This window comes from Myotis nattereri (genome assembly GCF_964212035.1).
Source record: "Myotis nattereri genome assembly, chromosome: 2".
Classification (NCBI taxonomy): domain Eukaryota; kingdom Metazoa; phylum Chordata; class Mammalia; order Chiroptera; family Vespertilionidae; genus Myotis; species Myotis nattereri.
In genome coordinates, this window is record NC_138076.1 from 184,361,358 (window position 1) to 184,385,738 (window position 24,381).

Below are 24,381 nucleotides of genomic sequence, written 5' to 3' on the forward strand. Positions count from 1 at the left end.
AATTAATTGGGTGACACTGGCCAACATGAACATATAGGTGTCAGGTGTGGGTTTCTATGTTAGAAAATCTGTATATTGCACTGTGTGCCCACCACCCAAAGTCAAATCTCCTCTCCCCTTATATTAGGACTCCTTTGTCCCCCCACCCATTCCCTCTGGCAACCACCACACTGCTGTTTGTGTTCACAAGTTTTAGTTTTATATCCCACATCTGAGTGAAATCATATGGCTCTTAGTTTTTTTCTGACTGACTTATTTAGCATAATGTTCTTGTGGTCCGTCTGTGTTGTTGCAAATGGCACTATTTCATCCTTTTATATGGCTGAATACCCCCGATTTTGTAAACAAAATCAGAAATGAGAGAGGAGAAGTCACCACAGACATCATAGATATACAAAGGTTCATATTAGAATAGTATGAAAAACTTTATGCCACCGAATTCAATCACCTAGAAGAAATGGATTAGTTCCTAGAAATATAACCTTCCTAGACAAAATAATGAAGAATTGGAAAATCTAAACAGACCAATCAGCAGTGAAAAAATTGAAACAAACTTCCCAAACCTCCCAAAAAACAAAAGTCCAGGACCACAAGGTTTCACCAGTGAATTCTACCAAACATTCAAAGAAGATTTAAAACCTACCCTTCTCACACTCTTCCAAAAAATTGAAGAAGAGGCAATACTTCCTAACACATTCTATAAGGCCAATATAACCCTGATACCAAAACCTGGCAGAGATAACACAAAGAAAGAAAGCTACAGACCAATGTCTCTGATAAATACAGATGCAAAAATTCTAAACAAAATAACAGCAAATTGAATAAAACAGTATATCCAAAAAATAATACATCATAATCAAGGGGGTTCATTCCAGGGCACAAGGATGGTTCAACATATGGAAATCAATCAATGTAATATACCACATTAACAAAAGAAAAGATAAAAATCATATGATCTTATCAATAGATGCAGAAAAAACATTTGATAAGATACAACATTCATTTATGATTAAACCACTCAATAAGATTGGAATAAAAGGACAGTACCTCAACATATTAAAGGCCATCTATGATAATAAACCCTTAACTAACATCATACTCAATGATGAAAAACTGAAAGCTTTTTCTCCAAAATCAGGAACAAGGCAAGGATGTCCACTCTCACCACTCTTAAAAAAGTGTAGCTTTTGACTCCTGTTTTACTTACTGTTTTTATTATTTTCTCCCTCATTTAGGTCATAACACATGATGTTTACTGATTATGTGTTATTCCATTGTTTGGAAGTGTTATAATTTATTTCATGACTACCTTTTTATTGGACATTTAGAATATTTTGTTCTCTCCCTAATATAAATAATATTTATAACATTGAAGTAAATATCTTTATTTACCTTGAAACTTTTGTCTGATTATTTTCTTAAGTTAGATTTCTATGATTCGGAATACTAGTTCTAATAGCGTGTACACTTTTAAGGTCCTTGATGAAAGCAGCTATGTTGTTTTCCATTGAAAGAGTAGTAGGTCAAAGGTGTACATATTTTAAGATTTTTTTATGAGTATCGTCATGTTTTCCAGTGAAGCTGGATCAGCTTATGTTTTCACCAACATTAACACATCACCTCATAATCTCAAAAAAAATAAATCCTAGGCTCACAGTCTCTGCAAATGGAAAGGCTTGATAAAACTACTCAGTATTATGTTCATTTTAAACTAGAGGCCCAGTGCGCACGAAATCGTGCTCAAGTTGCTAGCTTCCGCTCACCTCAGCTGGCCGCCCGCCCATTGTTGTTAGTAGCTCACTGACCCGCCCTCCACCACTCTAAGCTCTCGGCCGCTAGTAGCTCGCACCCCACCCTGCCTGCCACGAGAGCTGCTGTGCATTTGGTCATGACGGCGTGATGGCGTTATGGCCACGGGCCTTTTATATAAGAGATATGCTTTTGTAGTATTTCTAACCAGTGTAACTTTGTCTCAGACTCACAATTTCTTGCAATGCAAAACTATAAAAATAGATGCGATATGATAATGATTATTTCCCCACCATTTTTACTTGTATTATATAATAAATATGTTACCAAACCATATATGTTATATGACACTGTATGTGCCATAGTCATTCATATATGAATCCTCAATGTACACAAGGCAGTCTTCAAATCATTGTTTTCTTTTTGCTATAAGGCCCTATAAACTTTATAAAACATCAGCATGTTTCATAAAAAGTTATTTTATTTATATTAGGCCTTTGGAAAAAATGCCAAGATATTGCAAAATTAAGGAATATTGGAAATTGAGGTCTTAAATAGACAAGGCATGGTGTTTCCATTGATAGCAATGTAGAACATCTTTTGTAAAGTCTTTTAAAATGAGCAAATTTTCCCAAAGTCTGTGTATTACTAAGAAAACAAATATTTAATATTTAAAATATCACAATCTTGACTTTTAGGCAGTAGTTTATATTGGCTTAACAACATCAATACCAAATAACTTTAAAATAACTTATTTATTCTAAAACAAGTTCTGATTGGTTACAACAGTATCCTAACATGATTTCAATACCATCCTGTAAGATATGACATTAGTAACCAATTCTGGAGCTGGGTTTAAAGTTCCAGCTCTCAGGCCTCATCTGCCCTCATTATTTTTCCTTATTGTTCTGCCTTCTAAAACACTTGTACAGATCACTGACTGATTTTTGTAGCACCGCTTCCAAATTAGGCCGTGGTCTGGAAGGGAAGCTAGTTCAAACAATAAAATTGATAAATGGCCAGAGTCTGCTATTTTGGTACTTATTTTCATTTTCTCCATTTAATAGCTGTCCCTCTCATGGTTGCATTTTAAATTGAAATTTGATTTTGTGCTGCTGCAGGTGAAGATAGAAAATAGTTGGTAAGCTATACCAAATAACTCCTCTGAAATCAGGAGGCTACACCAAAAGGATGTTAAGAATTGATATGGAAAACAAAAAACAAACAAAAATCTCTGGGTGTCCTTGAGTTTATAGTATACAATCCTGCTGTTAGTAAATCCTGGTAATTTTGAGGGTGGATAATATTCCCTGTGCATTTCTGCATAGCACTCTCTCGTCCCCATGTCCCAGGGAAAAGGCATTTGCCGGTTTGATAAAGACCAGTGTGTTTTCAGGCGCAGCTCCAGCTTTTCCAAGCCATAGGCCAAATGGAATCAGCACACAACTTGCTTCTCTAGGATGAGTTTCCGTGGCTGATTTGTGGGTCCTACAGAGATGAGCGGTCCACAGAGGGGGCCAGTGCTTTTTCCCATTGTGTGCTGCTTCTGGGAACCCAACTGAGTGTTTTCCCATTGTTGACCAGGCTCAGCATATCTTCTGTGCCTGGGAACCCGTGACCGGTCTTGGATGCCAGTTGGCCCACAGCGAGTTGAACAGCCTGTTTATAATCGGGGACTTTGGTCAGCTGATTTTGAAACCTCTTCTTTAGGACTGTGGAAATCCTAAGTTCTTCGCTGCATTTTTAAATGCGTTCAGAAGTTCTTTGGGTTAGAATGGGGTGCAGCCTATTCCCAATTTGTGTTATATGTACATGTAAGAGGCTTATGAAGTCTCTACTGTAGGAAATTTCCATGCCAGCTAAATTTGTTTGCTATGGGAAAGTTCTATGCTTTCTTCTAAAAATGTCTAGCTTTTAGACAAAATTTCTTCAAGTTGTTTATTGGGTGGGACCCCATGTACTCATATAATAAAATGGAAGAAAGAGGAAGTTATGTTTCAGGATTTCTCCTTCCCGTTTGAGTTTTCTGGACGTTTTAGAATGATGTGTCCAAGTCTAAGTTTGCAAAACAGAGTGAGATATGAAGAAAAGTAAGAAAAGTCGCTATTATCTAAAATAAGATACTGGAATAAGAGTGATTTTCAGGATGCTCGCCTCAGTTCTCCACTTTGTTTTATTTATAAGGAAGTAATTTATGTGTTTTGCTTTTCTGGAGGAAAATGTAAGTTGATATGTTATACCCTTCATAAATAATTTGAATTTAGGTTGCTGTTATTTGATGTATAATGCAACATCTATGTCCAAAGATGTTATTTGCCAAGGGGAAAATGTGCAAAACAAATCCTCTGCTTTGTTGGAAAATAACTTCGTGTCCTTTCTCTCCTGTACCTCCCAAAGGAATGTGTGCTTGGCTCATCTATTGCAATTATCTTCAATCAAGTAAATTGTTACTGATATTTGTCATAGAGCAGGCGTACACTTTGACCTGGTCTCTGTTTACAAAAATGTCATAGTTCCTACAAGTAAAATAACTGCCAGCAACAAAAAAGTTATTCCCAATTAATGTGGTACCTGTATACAATACTCAGGTTGTATCTAAATGCTCAAAGTGAAACTTGAAAAGTGAGAAGATAGCAGTGTAATTAAAACCTTAAGTATGTTTACAAATTATCTAAATATATGGGAAGTTAATAAAATACTGACCTATAAGGATAATGGAGGCAGGATAGCAAATTGGTTGGCCTCAAATATGCCTACTTTTTAAATCTTAGCACTGCCATGGAGTACTCATTGTTTAACCTCAAACACATTAGTTAGTATCTCTGTCTCAGCTTCCTCAGTTATCAAATGGGCACACTAATAGGTCCTGTTTCTGGCAATTGAGAGAATGAAATAATGCATGCAAAGTACCCAGCACATTGCCTAAATATTTTAAGCATTTAAAAAATCCCCATTTTACTAATTTATCACCATTTTACTAATCTCCATTCCATACCTCAGAGAGATATCTCTGTAGGTCTACATGCACTTGTTAGCACTTTAAGGACATTGCACTGGGGATTGCAAAGAGGAAAGGTAGTGATAAATCCATAGGAAGTCCACAGTCTAATTGGAGATAACAGGAGAGGAACCCAATGACAATACAATACCTTATGCAATTATAGACCTCTACACAGAATTCCAGTTGGCCTATATCTGGGGATCATTGAAGCTCATCAAGAGACAAGACAGATAGTCTGTCCAGTAAAGGTTTAAAGGAGGTGTTGAATCCTTCATAGGATCTTAAAGTATTAGTAGGACTCAGTTATTTGAAGGAAAGGGGAAAACATGTTCTATGTGAGGGAGCAATGTATGCAAGGGGAAAGGGTGAATAAGTAGGTGAGATCTCAGTCCATTCAGGGGATGAAAGTAGTTGAGTGTAGTTGGAGAAAGGATCTGATATGGAGTTAGGGGATGAAGCTGTAGAATAAAATCCTGATTAGCTTGTAGATGATGCTAAGGATGCTGAAAAGCTAGGGGTGTCATTTGTTATTTTAAAGAGAGAATTGTCTGAACAGATTTGGATTTTTAAAATATAATCCTGGCAGCATGGTGGAAATTACTTCACCCTTGGTCAGGATTCATGCATTTTTCATCATTGTTTTGCCTCTGATTTCTGAAAGGCCTCATATGAACAGGAAATGCTTGTTGTATTACCCATTTATTCATTCACCAGACATTTCTTGAGGAATTACTATGTTATACCTTTGACATTGGAGAGATAGACAATTGTTCATTGTAATTGGAGTTGCGAAGTTGGGTGTTATAAAGTTCTCCCCTGCCCCAGTTATGCTCAGAGACCATTGTTTTTTTTTTTTTTTAAAATATATTTTATTGATTTTTTACAGAGAGGAAGGGAGAGAGATAGAGAGTTAGAAACATCGATGAGAGAGAAACATCGATCAGCTGCCTCCTGCACATCTCCTACTGAAGATGTACCCGCAACCCAGGTACATGCCCTTGACCGGAATCAAACCTGGGACCTTTCAGTCCGCAGGCCGACGCTCTATCCACTGAGCCAAACCGGTTTCGGCGAGACCATTGTTTCTTGATGTTCAGCAAGAATGAGGCTCATTAATTCCATAAAAGCTTCAGTAAGATTTATATGGGTACTGGAGAAGTGAAATGGAGAATTGAATCAGCCAACTTTACTTAAATGTCTGAACTATGGATTTACTCCTTCTTTGATTTAGTCAACAAACATTCATCTAGTAGTATGTGCAAGGAGCTGCCGGACTTAGAGTTACCAAGGCAAATAACCTGGGCTGGCCCTGTGCTTTCCTTTGTGTGAGAAGACAGAGGGTGAGATTGTTTGAGGTAGCCTTTTGATTGATGAAAGACTAATCCTTAAAATCCAGTCTCTTCAAAACTTAAGAATAGAATGACAAAATCTATAAGAGGAAAGAAGGTCTTTTACTACTACTTTTAAGATAGTTCTTAAAAGTTCTCATCTCAAGAAAAAAATTTGTATGTGGGTGTGTTGATGGATGTAACTAGATGTATAGTTATTTTGAAATATATACAAATATCAAATAATCATGTTATACATCTAAAACTAATGTAATATTATAGTCTATTATTCCTTGATGAAAAAAAGTAAAGAAGTAACAACTGCCATTAAAATGAATAAAATGCCATTGCATAAGGCATTTCTAATACTTTTTTTAAAAGTCTGTATGGCCAGGCTTTGCTGCAATGACTCAAAAAGAGTACACAAATCAAAGCTCTTTTTCTTTTTGGGCTCTGAAATTTTTTTTAATTGTAGTAAAATACATATGTATATTTTCCATTTAAACCATTTTAAGTGTACTGTTGTGACAATAAGTACATTTATACTGTTGTGCAACCATCACCTCAATCCGTCTCCAGAAATTTTTTACCTTCTCAAATCAAAACTCTATACCCATTAAATAATAACTTTCCATTTACCTCTCCTCCCAGTCCCGGGTAACGACCATTGATTTCTGTCTCTATGAACTTGACTATTCTAAGTATCTCATATAAATGGAATTATACATTTGTGTGCACGCATGTGTGTGTGTGTGTGTGTGTGTGTGGCTTATTTACCTTAGCATAGTGTCTTCAAGGTTCATCCATATTGTCCTATCACTATGTTTAAGTGAGTCAAGAATTCCAGAACCATGGTGCAGCCACCATGGAAAACAGTATGGCAGTTCCTCAAAAAAAAAAAAAAATTAAACATAGGATTATCATATAGTGTGGCAATTCCACTTCTGGGTATATACCCAAAAGAATTGAAAGTAGGAGCTCGAATAGATATTTGTACACCCGTGTTCATAACAGCACTATTTATAATAGCCAAAAAGTGGAAGCAACCCAGGTGACCATGAATGGATGAATAAACAAACAAAATGTGGCATTTTTTTTTTTTTTTTTAGAAATTCTTTTTTCTTTTTTTCTTTTTTTAAAATATATTTTATTGATTTTTTACAGAGAGGAAGGGAGAGAGATAGAGAGCTAGAAACATCGATGAGAGAGAAACATCGATCAGCTGCCTCCTGCACATCTCCCACTGGGGATGTGCCCGCAACCCAGGTACATGCCCTTGACCGGAATCGAACCCAGGACCCTCCAGTCCGCAAGCCGATGCTCTATCCACCGAGCCAAACCGGTTTCGGCCAAAATGTGGCATTTACATACAATGGAATATTATTCAGCTGGAGCTCTTCTTAACCAATTATCTCTTTTAGTTCCCTGCAAATACAATTTGGAAGCTAATAGATTGCCCCAATGAATTTTTATCTACCTTTATGTTGAAAACATGAGAGGAAATAGTTTCTATGGCATGTAAACATAAAGGGTTTAAAGGTCATGGGCAACAGACTGAATTAAATTTACTTGTCTTCATTTTATTAGTCTGTCAGAAAATCAAACTAGCTCGTCCTATCTGGAGGCAATTAACTTGACTACAAGCTCAAATGAAAAAAAAATTTAAAAGAAACCATTGTTTCAAATACATAATTTCTAGTTTCCTATTAAAGGCAATATTTTCCCTGTGGTTGATGCTGCATGTGCCAAGCCAGTTTGTCCCATTCTAGAATGCTAAAAGGAATACTTCTTTTGCAGCTTCACAGAATTTTTTTAGTGTACTATTTTATTTATAGGAGGATTTTTCTTTGATTATTATTGTTTTTGTTTTCTTTGATTTTTTCCTTTTGCTTCTAGTCCTGTGACATTGGTCTGAAAAGTTAGAGCAGGAGGGATGGGAGCACCAATGAGTTTTGTGCCCAGCCTAAGCAGACCATACTGAAGAAAGTTTGCAAACTACTCTTCTAGAGTAGGGTTTCTCAAACTGTAATGTTGTATAAAGCATCTTGGGGCCATATTACAACACTAGAAGCCCAGCACGTGAAATCTCGCGGCCCCACCCACCCGTGCATGCCCCGCCCACCTGCCCACTGCCAGCCTTGCTGCCATTGGAGCCTGTGGGCCACGGGGGAGGGTCCGAGAGGTGCTCCATGCACCTCATGGTGTCGTTTTGGTCGTGATGCCTCTTGGCCTTTTATTATGATGATGATATATTTTGATTAAGCAGGTCTGGAGTGGGGCCTGATGTCCTCTGTCTCTAGTAAGCTTTCAGGTGTTGTTGATGCTGCTGGTCCTTGGCCAACATTTTGAGTACCAGCTCTCTAAAGGGCCCTCTCCTTACCAGGTTCAGAAAATAGGTGTAATATATAACATGTAAACCAGATAGCATAGCGGCCATGGACGCCAGATCTGTGTGTTAACACTAAATGCTTTTAGGCAGGTTACTTAACTTCTCTGTACTTATTTCCCCTCATTTGTAAAGTTAGAATAATGAGTACTTTCCTCACGTATTATTTTTAACCACCCTGTTTCAAGCTCCTCTCCAACTCTATTATCTTTGACAAGGAATACAAATGCAAAAAAAAAACCCCCACCAAAAATGAAACCAAACCAACCAAACAAAAATGTGCAAAGGTAATTTGACCAATTTAAGGTGACTGATTGATTCTGTTTTTTTTCTGAAAATTTTCCATTTTTAGAACTAAAAGTGCTATGTCCCGGGAATCCGTCATTCCTGGGCAATTTAGGATGCTCGTTTATCTGAGTTGAATTTCCAGTTGGTCTGGAGACATGATTTTAAGTTGCTTGCTCAACAGGCTAGTGAGAGGAAGAGTTTGTTTAAGTAGAATTTCACTATTGGAGGCCTTATTTTTGACCCTTTGTGTTTGTTTATTTGTTGCAGTGTTCAAAAGTTGAATGAGTTTCTCCTTAGTGATGAGATTGGTGATGACAGCTGGCGAACTGGTGAAAGTTCTCTTCCTTTTGAGTCCTGTAAGAAGCACACTGGAGTTGTAAGTGTTTTTTCTTGTTACTGAAACTTGTGAATAGTGAATGAATGCTTTAAAATGGGTGCATTGAGAAGAAATTGTAAGCTTCACTTTAATCTATATGAAAAATGATTGACACCTGCTTCTACAACAAATCTCACACATCTAAAATCAGTCAATAAATGTGTGAGGCCTATCTTTATAAGTCATCAAAGCATTTTCCCAAGAGACTTGGCACATGTTTTTATTTTATTTTAATAATCTATTTTTTATATTTCAATTATAGTTGACATTCAATATTATATTAATTTCAGGTGTACAGCATGGGAGTTAGACATTTATATAACTTACAAAGTGTTCCCCCCCAATAAATCTAGTATTTACCTGGCACTGTACATAGTTATTATAATATTATTGACTATATTTTTTATGCTGTACTTGATATCCCCAAGACAGCACATGTTCAATTCAAATGGAAATTGAGAGGTTGTACCCCAAGCTTTATATAAAAATAATACAAAAACAGCTTACAACTGTACCATATTCTTATAATACTTTTTAGCTGTAATACACGTTTTAGTTTAAAAAGTGCTTTCTGATGCATTATGTCTTTTGACTCACTTAACACTACATTACATCACCTATTTTTCTTTTTCAGATTAATATATTAAGTTTGCATGTGATATGGCTTGAATAAAGTCAGAAAATTAGTAAGTGGCAGAGCCAGAATTAAAACTTGAGTATTTTAAGTCTTGAACCAGTTTACTTATCTATTACACAAATACTTACTCAGTATCTGCATAACGGTTGGAAATACAGTCAATATTATTTTGTCATGTAGTACATGTAATATGACATGTATTTGCCTGTGCTTCCACTTACTGACTACCCTGTACTTCATGCCAAGACCTATACATGCAGCAATGAACAAGGCAGAAAAGATTGATCTTGTCACAGAGTTTGCTTTCTTAAGGCAGAAGAAGATGTTAAACAAGTGAAAAAAATGAGATAATTTTTGCTGTGGAAAGAAAATAAAATGATTAGAGAGTGACTGGGATACTTGAAGCAGGGTGGTAATTTCCCAGAAGGTCCCTTTGATAGCCGGCATTTGATACCTGAATGATACCTGAATGAAGAGTAGGCACCTGTTCTGCAAAACTCTGGGAAAGAGCATTTCAGGCAGAGAACTAGCCCATGCAAAGATCTCAAGGTAGTGATTAATGTGGTGTGTTCAAGGAGCAGAGGAGCACTACGGCAAAGCCTAGTAAAGGAGGAAGAGAAAGGACAAAGTAAGAACAAGGATTAAGGGTCTTATAGATATGGAAAGATTTGGATTTTATTAGCATGGAATGGGAAACCACTAGACAGTTTCAAAGTAGGGAATGATATTAATTTGTTTATATTTCTAAAAGATCACTTTGGCTACTTGGTAGAAAGTAGTCAATGGAGACAAGAGTAGAACAGATAGATCACTAAAGAGGTCTTTATAAAATAAGAAAAAAATTAATGTTTGAATTTAGTTTTTATTGCGTTTCAGTGGACCTGGAGAGGAAGTGACCAAATTTATTTCTTTAAGCTGGGCTTACAAAGACTTGCTAATAGATTGCATGGAGGGAATGAAGGAGGAAGAGGACTCAAGGATGAGTCAGGTTATTGGTTTGACTGCTGGGTAGATGGTGGACCATTAACTGATATCCAGAGGTTGAGAAATGAGTAAGTTTGTGTTGAGGTGGAATCAAGAGGTATATTTTTGCACATGATGATCTTGAGATATATATTTACATCCAAGAAGAGAAATCAGCAATTGAAGGTGTACAGATATGAGTCATTAGCCATTAGATAATATTTAAATCAATGGAACTAGACTTTTGAAAGGCATATCTGAAAAATTCTAAAGACTTTAAAATTAATATGTATTTTCATAACAGTAAAACAGAAAGGCGTTATTCTAAAGTGAGTTATGGTATAAGTTAATATTAGTTACTGATGTTACTCTGAGAGAAAAATATGAATGGATTTACCATATATGTAACCAAACCAAAATGCACATGCAGTCTCCTGACTGGAATTGATTGAGGCTTGGAAAGCCTTTATTGGAGTCAATCAATCTTAAATTTTTCTTTACATCATGTTTAAAAATACTGAAAACAGTTAAGATGAGCAGTTGGCTGTATTTAGGTTTGTTGTTATTGTTCTGCATTTCTGAAGTTATTTTTTTACTCTCTGTTAAGTTGTTTTGTTGAGCAGATGTGACTTTTGTCTGAGAAGGAATCACTGTCCATGTTTGTGGACATGCCTCAAAATGCTTGTTTGCTATTGTGTGGATATGAACACAAAGACAAGAACACATTATGAAGCGTGTACATTTTGAGGCAGCAGCAAAGTGAAGCATTTGATTAGAAGAGCCTTGTCACACTTTGGATGATAGGAGGTTACCGAAGAACTCATTTCAGAGCTATAGAGGAAGAGCAGGGTGAGATGACCTCGAGAAAGGGGATGTGGGAGGTCAAGTTTGTGGAGTTAGGGAAATCTGAAGAATCTTTTGTATGAGATGAGGGATAGAAGAAAAATTGAACAGAGAAAAGATTTTTGGAATGAAAAAAGAATCCCCTTCAAATGCATCTAATATCTTCAGGGTTATTGAAACCAGACTGGACTTCTGATGTCTTTCAGGGTCATTCATCACGGCTGATGGGCCAAACCACAAACGACAAACTTTTAAAAATGGAGTTGAAAAAGCTGTGTGTTTGAAAATAACACTAATGGAAACTCCTCTTGAGAGCGCTTAAGATGCTATGTATTCTGTAAAAGCTTAGAGTTAAGTGGTTTTGGCTGTAGAATCTCCATGGAGAATTAGTGACATTCTAGAGCCAAAGTCTCTTCAAATTACATCTGTGGAGCTCCGACTCAAATCTCTGTCAACACATCTCCTCCTTCCACCCTCTCCTTAGTTTTGTGAAGAACATGAAGTCATTCCTTTTGGACCTCTGGGGGCAAGACTACTATAGAATTATTCTAGAAAACATTGAATGTATGTATAGGTGTAGACCTGTCTTGTGTGGAAAATATATTTAGCTTAAATGATAGTGACTTTCTACAGCATCTCCTACAGTGTTCTTCTAGGGCCATCTGTGAGGACTGTGAGAAGAAAAACAAAACTAAGATAAAATTTCATAAGCACTCTTTTTTATTTTTTAAGTTAAAATGCATTGAGTGTTTTCTGTGTGACAAAAACACTGATACTTCTTAGCGACTTTTTAATCTGTGAATTTATTTGCATGTAGCCTATTTAATGGTGTGGGATGCAGTTGATATATATCAATGATGGAAGTTGGAAGAACAGTATCTTATTTGGATTAAGTTACTGATTATTTGAGTACATTCCTAATTGTGATAGTAACACTCAATGAATTTTTCAAAAAGCTAAATCTATAATTCTAGACCCCCTTCCAAATTTAACTGTTCTTTGCTTTTATATGTAGTTTATCAGTTTTAAAGTATATTACTATTTAGCCTTCACAATCTCTATAAGGTATTTAAATATTGAGCTTATAAACTTTTCTATATTAGAGGCTTACAGATCAGAATTTTCTACCTTCTCTTTCATCAATTGTCTTTATCCCTTGAAATTAAACTCAAAATTAGAGAATAACAAATTTCTAGTTATGACAGTTCATCTTAAGTACCTGAAGACTATTCAATGACAGCTGGCATCTTTATTATGGACTAGAAGCCCGATGCACGAAATTTGTGCAAGAGTAGGCCTTCCTTCCCCCCGACTGCCGGCACTGACTTCCCTCCAGCCACCAGAAGGCACCTAGGACCCAGGCTTTCCTCACAGCCCCGGCTTCGTCTGGAAGGACGTCTGGAAGAATGTCCAGTCTAATTAGCATATTATGCTTTTATTATTATAGATCAGCTGTGGGCAAATTACGGCCCGCGGGCTGGATCCGGCCCGTTTTAAATGAATAAAACTAAAAAAAAAAGACCATACCCTTTTATGTAATGATGTTTACTTTGAATTTATATTAGTTCACACAAACACTCCATCCATGCTTTTGTTCCGGCCCTCCGGTCCAGTTTAAGAACCCATTGTGGCCCTCAAGTCAAAAAGTTTGCCCACCCCTGTTATAGATGCTTTAGTGATTTGACTAAGAACAATGCTGTAATCCTATATAATAAAAGGGTAATATGCAAATCGACGGAATGGCGGACCAACTGGTTGCTATGACGCTCACTGACCACCAGAGGGAAGACTCTCAATGCAGGAGCTGCCCCAGTCCACAGGCCCTGATTGCCCTGCTGGCCGACCTCTAGGTCCCTTCCCCCAATGAGGAACAGGGAACTGGGGGTGGGCGAGGCCAGGCCAATGTCCCTGCCCCACTGGTTGCCCTCACACAGAGGGTGACTGGTCGGGGGTGGGGGGGTGCCGGGGAGCAAGGTGCGGGGAGAGGCCAACCTCTCAGTTCCCTTCCCCCCAGCAGGCTCTGTTTGCCCGATGGCGAACGGGGAACCAGGGGTGGGTGGTGGCGGGGGGCGGGCCAGTTGGCTGGCATTCTTTCCGGACAGCCGAGACACAGGCCTGCCCATAGCTGCAGACAGTTGCTCCTCACTCCTCCCCATCTGCTCCCTGAGCGGGAGGGAGAAGCCATCAGCAAGGGAGCAGGTGTTGGTGAGGTGAGTTGTTGAGAAACCTGTCTCCTGATGCTGCTGAATTCTAACCCTGTTCAGAATTCCATGTTCTCTGCTTAAAGCACCTGATCTTACACTCCTCAGTGGTGATGCGACGTGAAATCGAATGGGACCATTTTGTGGGATGGGTTGTCACGCCCCAGGACCCTACAAGTAGAATCCTCCAGTGAATACACGCAGTGAACATTTGGGCAGGACCAGAAGACCCTCATAGTGCCGCTGGCCCCCTGGAACTCTCTCAGGCATTGGGCCCACGCCCCATCCCTTACCTGAAAAAAATTTCACACAAAAGCACCTACCATGAACAGACCTCCCCCAGGAGGGATCACAGCCTCCTACAGGGGCTTGAAGTATATCCTGGGCCAGGCCCACCTCGGGTACAAGATGGCAAATGGGGACCCGGGGGGTGGGTGGCGGTGGGGGGGGGGGGGTGGCTGCCAGAAACTGGGGAAGATGGTCCTGATCGCAAGCCAGGCCTAGGGACCATACCCATGCATGAATTTCGTGTGCTGGGCCTCTAATATTTGATAAAGACCAGATCACTTTACAATGCCTGTGTGGTTTCCTTATGAAATAATATGCATGTTTGGGGAAAAACATCCTAGTTCTTTATACCTTTTCTCAGTCCACAATGGATCCTCAGGTGATGTTAGCCCGATCTGATTTAAGTGAGTGTTTGAGATTCAAAATCCTCATGATTCAGAATGTAATAACAAATGTACTGTTGGAATGTTTACAAGCCTAGTAACCTAACAAGTAGATTCGGGTTTAACCTGAATTAGTCTGTGTGCCTTTTGACATGACGCACAGTTCTTTATTGCCTGGGTGTATTCATCCAATAGCTGGAGAAAAGATATCCAAAACCTAGCTTGGGGTTTGACACTTTAACTTCCATCGTTTTGCAAGTCACATATTTTTGTGTTTTTTCATTTTTCTTAAAAGATGTGAATTAAACTTAAAATTATAGCTTAACACTTTTTCATAATAATTTGCCCTTTTTTGGGGGAGGGGGAAGGGAGAAACCAGTGAAATAATTTAAGTATGACATTTACTTGTTTCTTTTTCTTGAAATTCAAATGGAGGAGTAGCAATGTGAGTTCAGTCAAACCTCAATTTTTTCATAAAGCTTCAATTTGTGTTCTTTTCCATTTGGAATGCAACAGCCAAAGACTATAAACAGGAAACAGCCTGGAAGATATCACCTGGACAGCCATGAGCAATCAACACGACGTCTACGTCCTGCAGAATCAGAGGACATTGCAATAAAGGTTATTCTACTTCCTGGATTCTTACACGAATAGAAACATTAATGTTATGGTGAAGTTCAGCACATGTGTCCTGAAACGTGTTTTTAAAGCCTCTTTACAATGATCACTAATCTTATAACATTTTTAAAAATATTCTGATGAGTTTAGAATTCTCAGTTCTTCCTGACCTCCCAACCACAGTTTTGCCTCAGCGGTATGTTCTCATAGCGTGAGAACGAGCCTTTCTTCTGAATCAGCATTAGAAGTTAGTATCCAACATCATTCCCTTCATATGCTTATGTTTATGTACCAAGTACATTGATTTATAGAGAACACCAGTGTTATAAATCCAGTTTTTAAGGAAATAAATGAGATAGTAAGTATCTTCAACGAGGAAAAGTTTAGACCAGAGCTGCATGCATTCCCCAGGTTCCCAACACTGACCTAATTTTAAACTCAGCTGTGGGTACTCTCCCAGCCACATGTGCTTCGGCAGGACAGGCTACCAGAATAATACAGGCTGAGGACTGTTAGTTTGGATAAGCCCTGGGGAGGGGTCAGTGCTGGGTAGAGACTGGAACAGATGCTTGCAGCAGTAAAGCCTCTGGACTTGGGAGCCACCAGAGTCCAGGAAACTAGCCCTTCTAGAAAACTAGCTGCTTTGTCTGCTCCAGACTATCCAACTCCCTGCACTGCCCAGCCAATCAGAGAGCGAGGGAGGCTCAGTGGAGTGTATAAAAAGCTATTTAATTCTTCTCTCATTCCTTATTGCCTGGCACAGTACCCGTCCTACAATAAGCACTTACAAAACTTGAGCAAATGTGTTAGTGGATGGAATAAGCCTATGAGATCCCCACCTCTGCTGTTAATTTGATGTGTGACTTTGGGGAAAATTGCTTTGCCTCTCTGAGCCATGGTTTGTCCATCTTGAGGTGGAGATGCCTGTTCAGTAAGGTTGTTTTGAGGATAAAATATGTCACCTGTGAATTAGAAAGAACTGTAGTGACTCTTAACCTTGGCTATGTGTTAGGATATCCTAGAAAGCTTTAAATATATGTAAAACACATGTATACCATTTAAAAATAATTCTAGTAGTTTTATAGGCAATTATAATGTGTAAGTAGGGTGTGAAGTACTAGGTTAAGAAAAAATAGGTGATGAGAGACTAGAAAGGATCCTCTATGCTGCTAATTTTCAACTGTGCTAAGATAAGTGCATTAGTGAATAAGGAAACAGGGTTAGTTTTTTTAATTGACATTTTCTGTTCAAAATAGTAGGAATCTAAAAATATGTCTTTTGTATGTGCCTTTTAAACTTGTTCTTATTTTGAGTGTAAAAACAGGAGGCCATTATTTTCCCCCCAAAGTTGACACTTCCTGCACCAGTAAATAAATAATAAAAAACAAACCAAAAAAATCTACCAAAAAAAAAAAAAATCTCAGAAACCCCCTTTATAAATGGGCTAGAGTCTGCTATGCCTCTGAATGGCCACTACAGCTTCAAGCCCACCTTCCAGCCCAAATTAATTGTTTACTTATGGCAATAATTCCCAAATTGGTAATAACTCATTCATCTTCTTGAAATATTTTTATTGTGAAATATAACAGAAAAAGTACATAAAACACATATGTACCATTAAATGAAAAAGTAAACAGCTATGCAGCCACCACCAACTAAAGCATGTCAGTCCCTCTGAAGGTCCCCAACACACACATTGCTGTGCTCTCTCATCTCTCTCCTCCTTCCCCCCATCATTGTGGCACCAGCTGTTATGTGCTCAGTGTATGCACTTAAACACACTCATATCCTGTAAAATAGGTAGTGTTGTCCTGAGCATCTTGTGCTGTCAGTTTCCTGAGATGGTTTATGATGGCGTGCTCCTCCTACCTGCACTATTGCATCGCTGTGTTTTGCTTATCCCCGAGTGATGAACACTGGCTTTGCCTCCATCTTCCCTCTGTCATAAATCTTTCTATGATGATCATTTTTGCACCTATTCTTTCATGAACCTTTGCAAAGGTTTATGTGTTAGCTGCACTCCCTCCTTCCTTGGAGATTCAGGGATCTGTTTTCTAGTTCATCTCTTTACCTTAGTTGGTGCACGCATGGATGAGATTTAACTTCCAAGTACGCAGCCTATCTCGTATCCCAGTCCAGAAATCCCTTAAACCTACTTCCAGAGCGGCACCTGTGCTCACATTTGGCCACATCCTGAGGCTGTTGCTCCTCTGAAGTCTTAAACCTTTTAGTGCCAGTCAGTCACTCACATCAGATCCCTACCCTCCAGCTCTCTGAGGCCTTCGCCTTCACTGTTACTGTTTTAAACCTCATTTCAACCTCCAGTAACTTGAGCCCCTTTGTTCTCTCCCAGTCCTTCAGCACCTTCTGTAAGCAGTCCCAGCCTCATGTCCTGCACTGCTTTACGCAGGCTGCTGAGTACTATGGAGAAAATGGTCCAAGTTGGCCTAACCACAGATTTATTATCTCCAACCTCAACTGATGCTCAGTAGTTCTTGGCAATTCTTTTGCGTGCCTCTCACCAGCATTATTTTCCATAATCTACAGTAGCTCTTAAACAGTCACCCCTCTCTCCCCCTCTCCTATCTTTCCGTTTGCACCCTCTTTCTGCAGATAACCTTCACTCCAAATCCACTGGATGCATAAAGGTTGTCCTGTAGGGCCTCTCGGTTCCATGCTAACCCTCTTCCAAACCATCTCTGTCTGCACCTCCTTTAGCCTCCTTGCTTATACTCTTAGAGAAAGAGTCCTCAGCCTCCGAGTTTGTATAATTTCTTTGAACATTGATTGTCATTTAGGCAAAGTATCTGAAACCCCTGTCGCAGCCACCTTTATTATTCCCACAATATGTCTCATAGTTTTTGATTCTGCACCTATTCTTATTGTAGTTCTTTACCCAGAAAGGCCTTCATTAAAATTAAATATCTTTTCTAAAACTGGTTAAAAGGCTTCCCCTTCTGCAGGTGTTTTTTTTTTACCCATTTCAGACATAAATGATTTTCTTTCAGAACTGCTATTGCATTTACTGTCTGTCCCATCTGCTTATTACTTAGCCCAGTGTCTTATATTACACTTATGTCCATGATTTTTTAAAATTGTCACCTGAGGATATGTTATTTTTTATTTATTTACTTACTTACTTAGAGGCAGGGAAAGAGAAAGAGGTGAGAGAGAAACATCTATGTGAGAGAAACATTGGTCAGTTGCCTCCAATATGCTCCCTGCCTGGGATCAAACCCACAACCTTTTGGTGTACAGGACAGTTCTCCAACCAGCTGAGCCACCCAGCCAGGGCTACCCATTGTTTTTATACTCTCCTGATAATAGGATCCATTGGGTTAGGGAGGTTGCATTATACCTTCTTTGTAGCATACATCAGTTCCAACACAGCGCCTCAGACAGAGTGCATGCTCAGCAAATATTTGTAAAGTAATCAATAACTTAGCCCTTCCCTGCCACCCGCTTTCTAGGACTAATTTTATGCATATCTATGCGATGGATATTTCATACATAAATGCCACACACTTGCAAGCTAGAGAAAACCTATTTGGAAGGACACAATCTACCCTTTTTAAACAACTTTTTCACTCTTCAAGTTGCTTTATGAAGATGTTTTTAGGGATATATTTTGTAACGATTTAGACATTATCAATCTATTTTGCAAAATTCTAAAAAATAATGTGTTTAGAAATTTCATAATATGTGGTTTTGAAGCAAAATATTAATTTATGAGCAAGGTATATCATACTTTAATTTTCCCTAATTTTTTGGACATTTTCCCTACCTTCTACTCTCTATTCACCTTCTCAATCTTGGGGTTCTGTCATACCTCTTTTGTTACCCATTATTGTAACTATTAAAACTACCAAGTCCACTTGAAGCCTGCTAGAAGAAGTAGATTGCCAAAATAAAATAATAACAAAAATAAAAGAAATAGATTGCTTTGGATAATTCTAAGGTCTTGTGATCTTTGCTGGTTGTTGAGGGTTGTACATAAACCCCCAAGCAATGTTGCCTTATTTCTGTGCTTTATTCCTCTATCCTCTTTACTCATTTTTATTATTATTGTTTAAAGTATTAAGTATAGTATCACATATGTCTCCTTTTTCCCCCATTGACCTCCCCCGGCGCCCTCTCCCCCCAGCACATGCCCTCACCTCCCTAGTGTCTGTGTCCATTGGCTATGCTTATATGCATGCATACATGTCCTTTGATTGATTTCTTCCACACCCCCCCCCCCCGCCCCCTGTCTTTCCACTGAAGTTTGAGTCTGTTCAATGCTTCTCTGTATCTGTACCTATTTTTGTTCATTTCAATGAATAACAATGAATCCATATAGTTCAAGAAACTCATTTATTAGAAAACCTTTCTCCTCAGGTAACATTTAAAAAAAAAGAAAGAAAGAACTGCAAATTATTCCAACCAAATTATTTGAGAGTGGGAGGGAGAGGGAGAGAGAGAGAGAGAAACATCAATGATGACAGAGAATCACTGATCAGCTGCCTCCTGCATAGCCCCTACTTGGGATCAGGGTCACAACTGGGCATGTGCCCTTGACTGGAATTGAACCAGGCACCCTTCAGTCTGCAGGCCGAAGCTCTATCCACTGACCCAAACCAGCTGGGGCTGTAGTTATTTCTGTTCTTTAATTTGCATCACCAAGATTCTAGGAATTGCCTAGTAGTGAGAAAAAAATGAAGGGTGTTACTTGGAAAATATCTGGGAGGATTGCTTTTTAAGACTGCTCACATGAAAATGGCCTAGTAATCCCAAATTTTCAGCATTCTTCATAATGTCATTAATTCAGAGAGCCTCCTTTAATGTTCATTCTTGTTTGTTTTTCACTTATAACTCTTAAATATTAATAACTCTGCGTTAGAATTTCACCACTGTGTGTTCTATTTTGTATTGAAAGTCTGCCAGTGCTTTGTAAAGAAAATTTATTTTAATTGGAATTATTTTTTAACACTACATATTTACATAATTTTATAATTTAATTTTTGTATTCTTATTTTCTAGGTCACAAATGGGTACTTTTCATGGGGCAGTGGCTTAGCTACATTATCCAATATAAATATTCGAATTCCAACAGGTAAGCATCATTTGTTACTAATTTTTGTGATTGTTAATTATCACAACCATGGGTTTCCAAGATAATTGAGCTTAACAAAAAGATTTTAAAAATTCATAAACATTATTTTCACCATGGAGCTCATGAGTCACTGTATCACTGTGGGAATAACTGGAAATGATAAGACTTGCCTTGTACTACTGAGTGTAGGTCTTTGGACAAGTTATTTACTGTACAAATTAACTGTGGTCAGTTCATTTGTTGATTTGACCCATTTAAATAATGGGGTTGTTGATTTCTCATTTCATTTGAGAAAGGATTTAAAGAAAGAGTTTATAAGAAAATTATTATTTTTTTACCCCTAAGGAGGACTGATAAAGTTTTCAAGACATTCAAGGCTGAAATATACAATAATTTGTCTTTAAAATGTCTGAATAGTTGAATAGAAATATTTTTTTACCTCATCTGATGGTCAGTAGCTTGGGATTTTTCAATTATACATGCAAATCAATGTAAGAAATTGGAGAAGACATCTTATTAACAACCCAAATCACTCATCCCAGTGATCAATTTTAGTCAGAACTGCCTTTTTTTCCTGGATGAATTGAAATATAAAGTTAAAACTAATCTAAATTATTTAGGCAACGATTTCAATGCTCTCTGTTCATCAATGTTACCTATTCTTATAGCTTGAAAAATAATAAATCAAGACCTATATCTTTTAATTTTTCTTTCCTTTTTCAAAAAACTTACGTATTAGAGAAAGGAGCTGTTAGAATACCTTATTGCCGGAGACCAAAACTGAGCCATTGATTGTGAAATGTTGACCTTTTCTAAATGTATTTTGGTCTGATTTTACAAAGAGAATTCCTCCTCATTCTGTTATTATCCTTTGTTCGTTTCTCTAGGTCAGTTAACCATGATTGTGGGCCAAGTGGGATGTGGGAAGTCTTCTCTTCTCCTTGCCATCCTAGGCGAGATGCAGGCACTGGAAGGAAAAGTTCACTGGAGCAAGTATGTGCATTTTAAATTAGTGTCTATTGCTCTGTCACACATCTGATTATCTCCTAAGGCAGTGGTTCTCAACCTATGAGTCGTGAACAATGAAAATATATTCTGCATATCAGATATTTACATTATGATTCATAACAGTAGCAAAATTACAGTTATGAAGTAGCAATGAAAATAATTTTATGGTTGGGGGTCACCACAACATGAGGAACTGTATTAAAGGGTCGTGGCATTAGGAAGGTTGAGAACCACTGTAAGGGAAGCGATTAAAGTAATGAAGTCCCATGTTAGGAGTCAGAGCACAGCTATTTATTTATTTGTTTGTTTATTTAAATTTATGGAAACTTTAAGTGTCATAAATTAAGAATTACAAAGCAATTTTATAAGTGTTTATAATAGTATAAACTAGTATGTTGCTGAGATAAATGTAAGATTGAGATTGTAAAGATAGATTTTTAAAATTAAAGGGATAACAAAGAAATAATTTAAAAATTCAGCGTGCAATAAAAGAAGGAATGGAAAACTTGCATTATGTATAAAGCTTAAATGCAAACAGAGCCTTAATGGTTCAATGTTCAGAGAAGCAATATGAAGTAATCTTTTCCAGAATCTTCAGAAGGGGCTGCGAAATCAGTCACTCCTCTTCACACCCAATTTAAATGAGACACTAGAAGTACCTAGTTAGAGATATAAATAGATCAGACTAGTGTGTTGGGTACCCTTTAAGGCATGAAAAAGGAAGTATATAGCATGGTGCTTCTTCTGGATATTTAAATGGTTGGCTTGGTGTCTTCAAAGCACATGGCAGTAATAAAGTGCCTCAGAACCGTAGTATTATCTACCTAGTAGACTCCCCATAAGCAGTTATGAACAATTTGCTTACAGCTTATCTAAGAAATTGGGTTGTTGGCCAGTTCTAAATCAGGTGTAACTCTGGGGACATTAGGTAATGTCTGGAGATGTTTGGGTCTGTCACAAAGGGAAATTAGGCTGTTACTGGTCTAGTTAGTAGAGGCCAGACAACCTACAATGCACAGGACAACCCCCATTCCCACCCCCAAAGAGAAGTTATTTGGCCCCAAATGTCAGGTGAGCCAAGACCGGAAACCTTGCTCTCTACCTACAGATGTTCTTTAATATCATTTTGTACCCATCATTCTGCATTCTATTGTGGCTTAGTCAGCTGTTCACATACACAGACATCTCTCAAGAATAAGTAAAGACTATTTAAGGGCATTTTAAGAATAGATTCTATTTTAAGCTCCAATTAAGAGAAGGAAATGTTTGGATGGGAAATTTGAACTGGAAACAATAGAACTCGTAAATCCTATTTTTGGTATTATTGGCAAAAGAAGGCTGAGAAATGTTGAGTGTACATTTTATTTCTGTTGGGCACATTTAACAGATAGTGTACATGAAACAGTTTTGTGAATATTCAGCAGAGATCTTGGTAAATAATGGCTACCTGGAGTTTGCTTCATGACAAGTTCCTGTCGATCCCCAAGGTCAGGCACCAGGCAGTGCTTGCCCTGACACCATCTCCTTCCATCTTGCATGAAAAGCAGGTCTTCCTGGATTTAGTTATATTGTGTGATGTGTACAGTCATGATCAAATTACTTGGGTTTTATTTTTACCTTGTTTCACTGTCATTAAAACAGAGAGAAAGAATGAGAGATGGTGACAGGAAAAACTTGAGATTCTATTTTCATACCTCTGGGATGTTCTCCTTATCTAGTCTTCTCCAGTGTTAAAAAAGATTCCAGCTCTACTTGGGCCAAATTGACTCCCAATGTCATCTTTAAGAATTATTACAATTTTTTAATGGATAAATAAATGATATGGGAATCAGGAAAGTATTTTACACAACCCAATTATTTATTTTTTGCATTCCTAAGTAAGATATCCTATCTCATTTCATAAAGGTTGTGAATTATTATATTTAAAATTACATAGTCTAATAAATATTAAAAAAGAGATAAAGGTATCAAAAGGAAAATAAGGCTTAAATAAAAATCTGAGAAATTAATAGTTAGAAATGCATGCACCAGAGTCCATTATAAAATATGGGCCACAAATTCCACTTTGAGCTTCATGAAAGCTAGGCAAAGAGGGAAATAAAAAATAGAAACATACATCAATAGAGGTTAAGATTTTTTTGGGGAAAGAAATCTCTCCCATGGATTCTAATTTAAAAAGCTAATAAAAGGTTATATCTTAGAGAAAGAGCCCATATGGTGAAGGTGTAAGAAAGGATTTAAGATAATTCTAAGTAATTATATAATTTCCATAATTTAAAAGTCATCTTTTTATGAATACTTAATAGACAGTAATCCCATCTCTTAATGGCAGAAGGACAAACATTTTCTTTAAAAAATGTTTGTGTTGGCTCAGATACACACACAACTTAGAAACTAAACCTTTAAAAGTTTGGATAAGCTAACACTAGTCCATTTTTCTTTCATTACAAAAAGTACTTAATTTTCCTCCACGGTATCTTTAATAGCTGATAAAACATATTTTTAATCAGGAATATTTAGAGAATACTGACCTTTTTTAAAAGAGTTATTTGTAATTACTCTTCATTTTAGAAAAAAAGCTATTGTGACTTGTCCAATAAGGAAAGGCATATAAATGTTATGAAAACAAGGCTGATTTAGAAATTATCAATACTGATAGGCTGATGATGTGCAAATGATAAAAGAAGTACTTTATTACAGAAGACTAGATTTTTGATATTTTTTAAAGCTTAAAAAATAAAAAAAAAGCAAAACAATAAACTAAATGCTATGGTAAGGCTCCCAGTGCATTGCTGTCATGGTTGCATCATTGCTTGTGTCTCTGGTTCTATGAATTAAATGTGTCCTCATAGAACGGCATGAGCAATGAGCAATAAAGTACTCTGCCCTCTTGCAGAGCTAAATATTTACTTTGGGCAGGAAAGAAGGTACTGCTGCTCATGCAGGACATGCCTATGTGGCTAGAACCTGGTACACAGCAAAGACATCTGTAGATGTTTCCTTGGAAATTGCTACCTTTGACCTAGTCTGACATCTTGTAGGCCCAGAAGAGAAAGGTGAAAGAGAGGAAGAAGTGACTGTCAGAATGCCTGGGTTCTTACTCCTGTATCGAGGTGTGCTCTTTGCTTGTTTCAGAGCAAATGTTCTGCCTGCCAGTTGTCCTTTCCTAAATGTCATGATAAACAATGGTTTCCTACCTGTGTCGTAGGAGCTAGAACTC

The 24,381-nt window shown here is 37.7% G+C and overlaps 1 protein-coding gene across 1 annotated transcript in view; it reads left to right on the forward strand.

Annotated features, from left to right (window-relative positions):
* ABCC9 (ATP binding cassette subfamily C member 9) overlaps positions 1 to 24,381 on the forward strand; it is a 116,070-nt gene that overhangs the window by 38,292 nt on the left and 53,397 nt on the right. The window contains exons 16-19 of the mRNA XM_081082744.1: positions 9,020 to 9,128; positions 14,960 to 15,064; positions 20,081 to 20,153; positions 21,041 to 21,146. Coding sequence (XP_080938870.1) covers positions 9,020 to 9,128; positions 14,960 to 15,064; positions 20,081 to 20,153; positions 21,041 to 21,146 — 393 coding nt within the window. The remainder of the gene's footprint in view (positions 1 to 9,019; positions 9,129 to 14,959; positions 15,065 to 20,080; positions 20,154 to 21,040; positions 21,147 to 24,381) is intronic.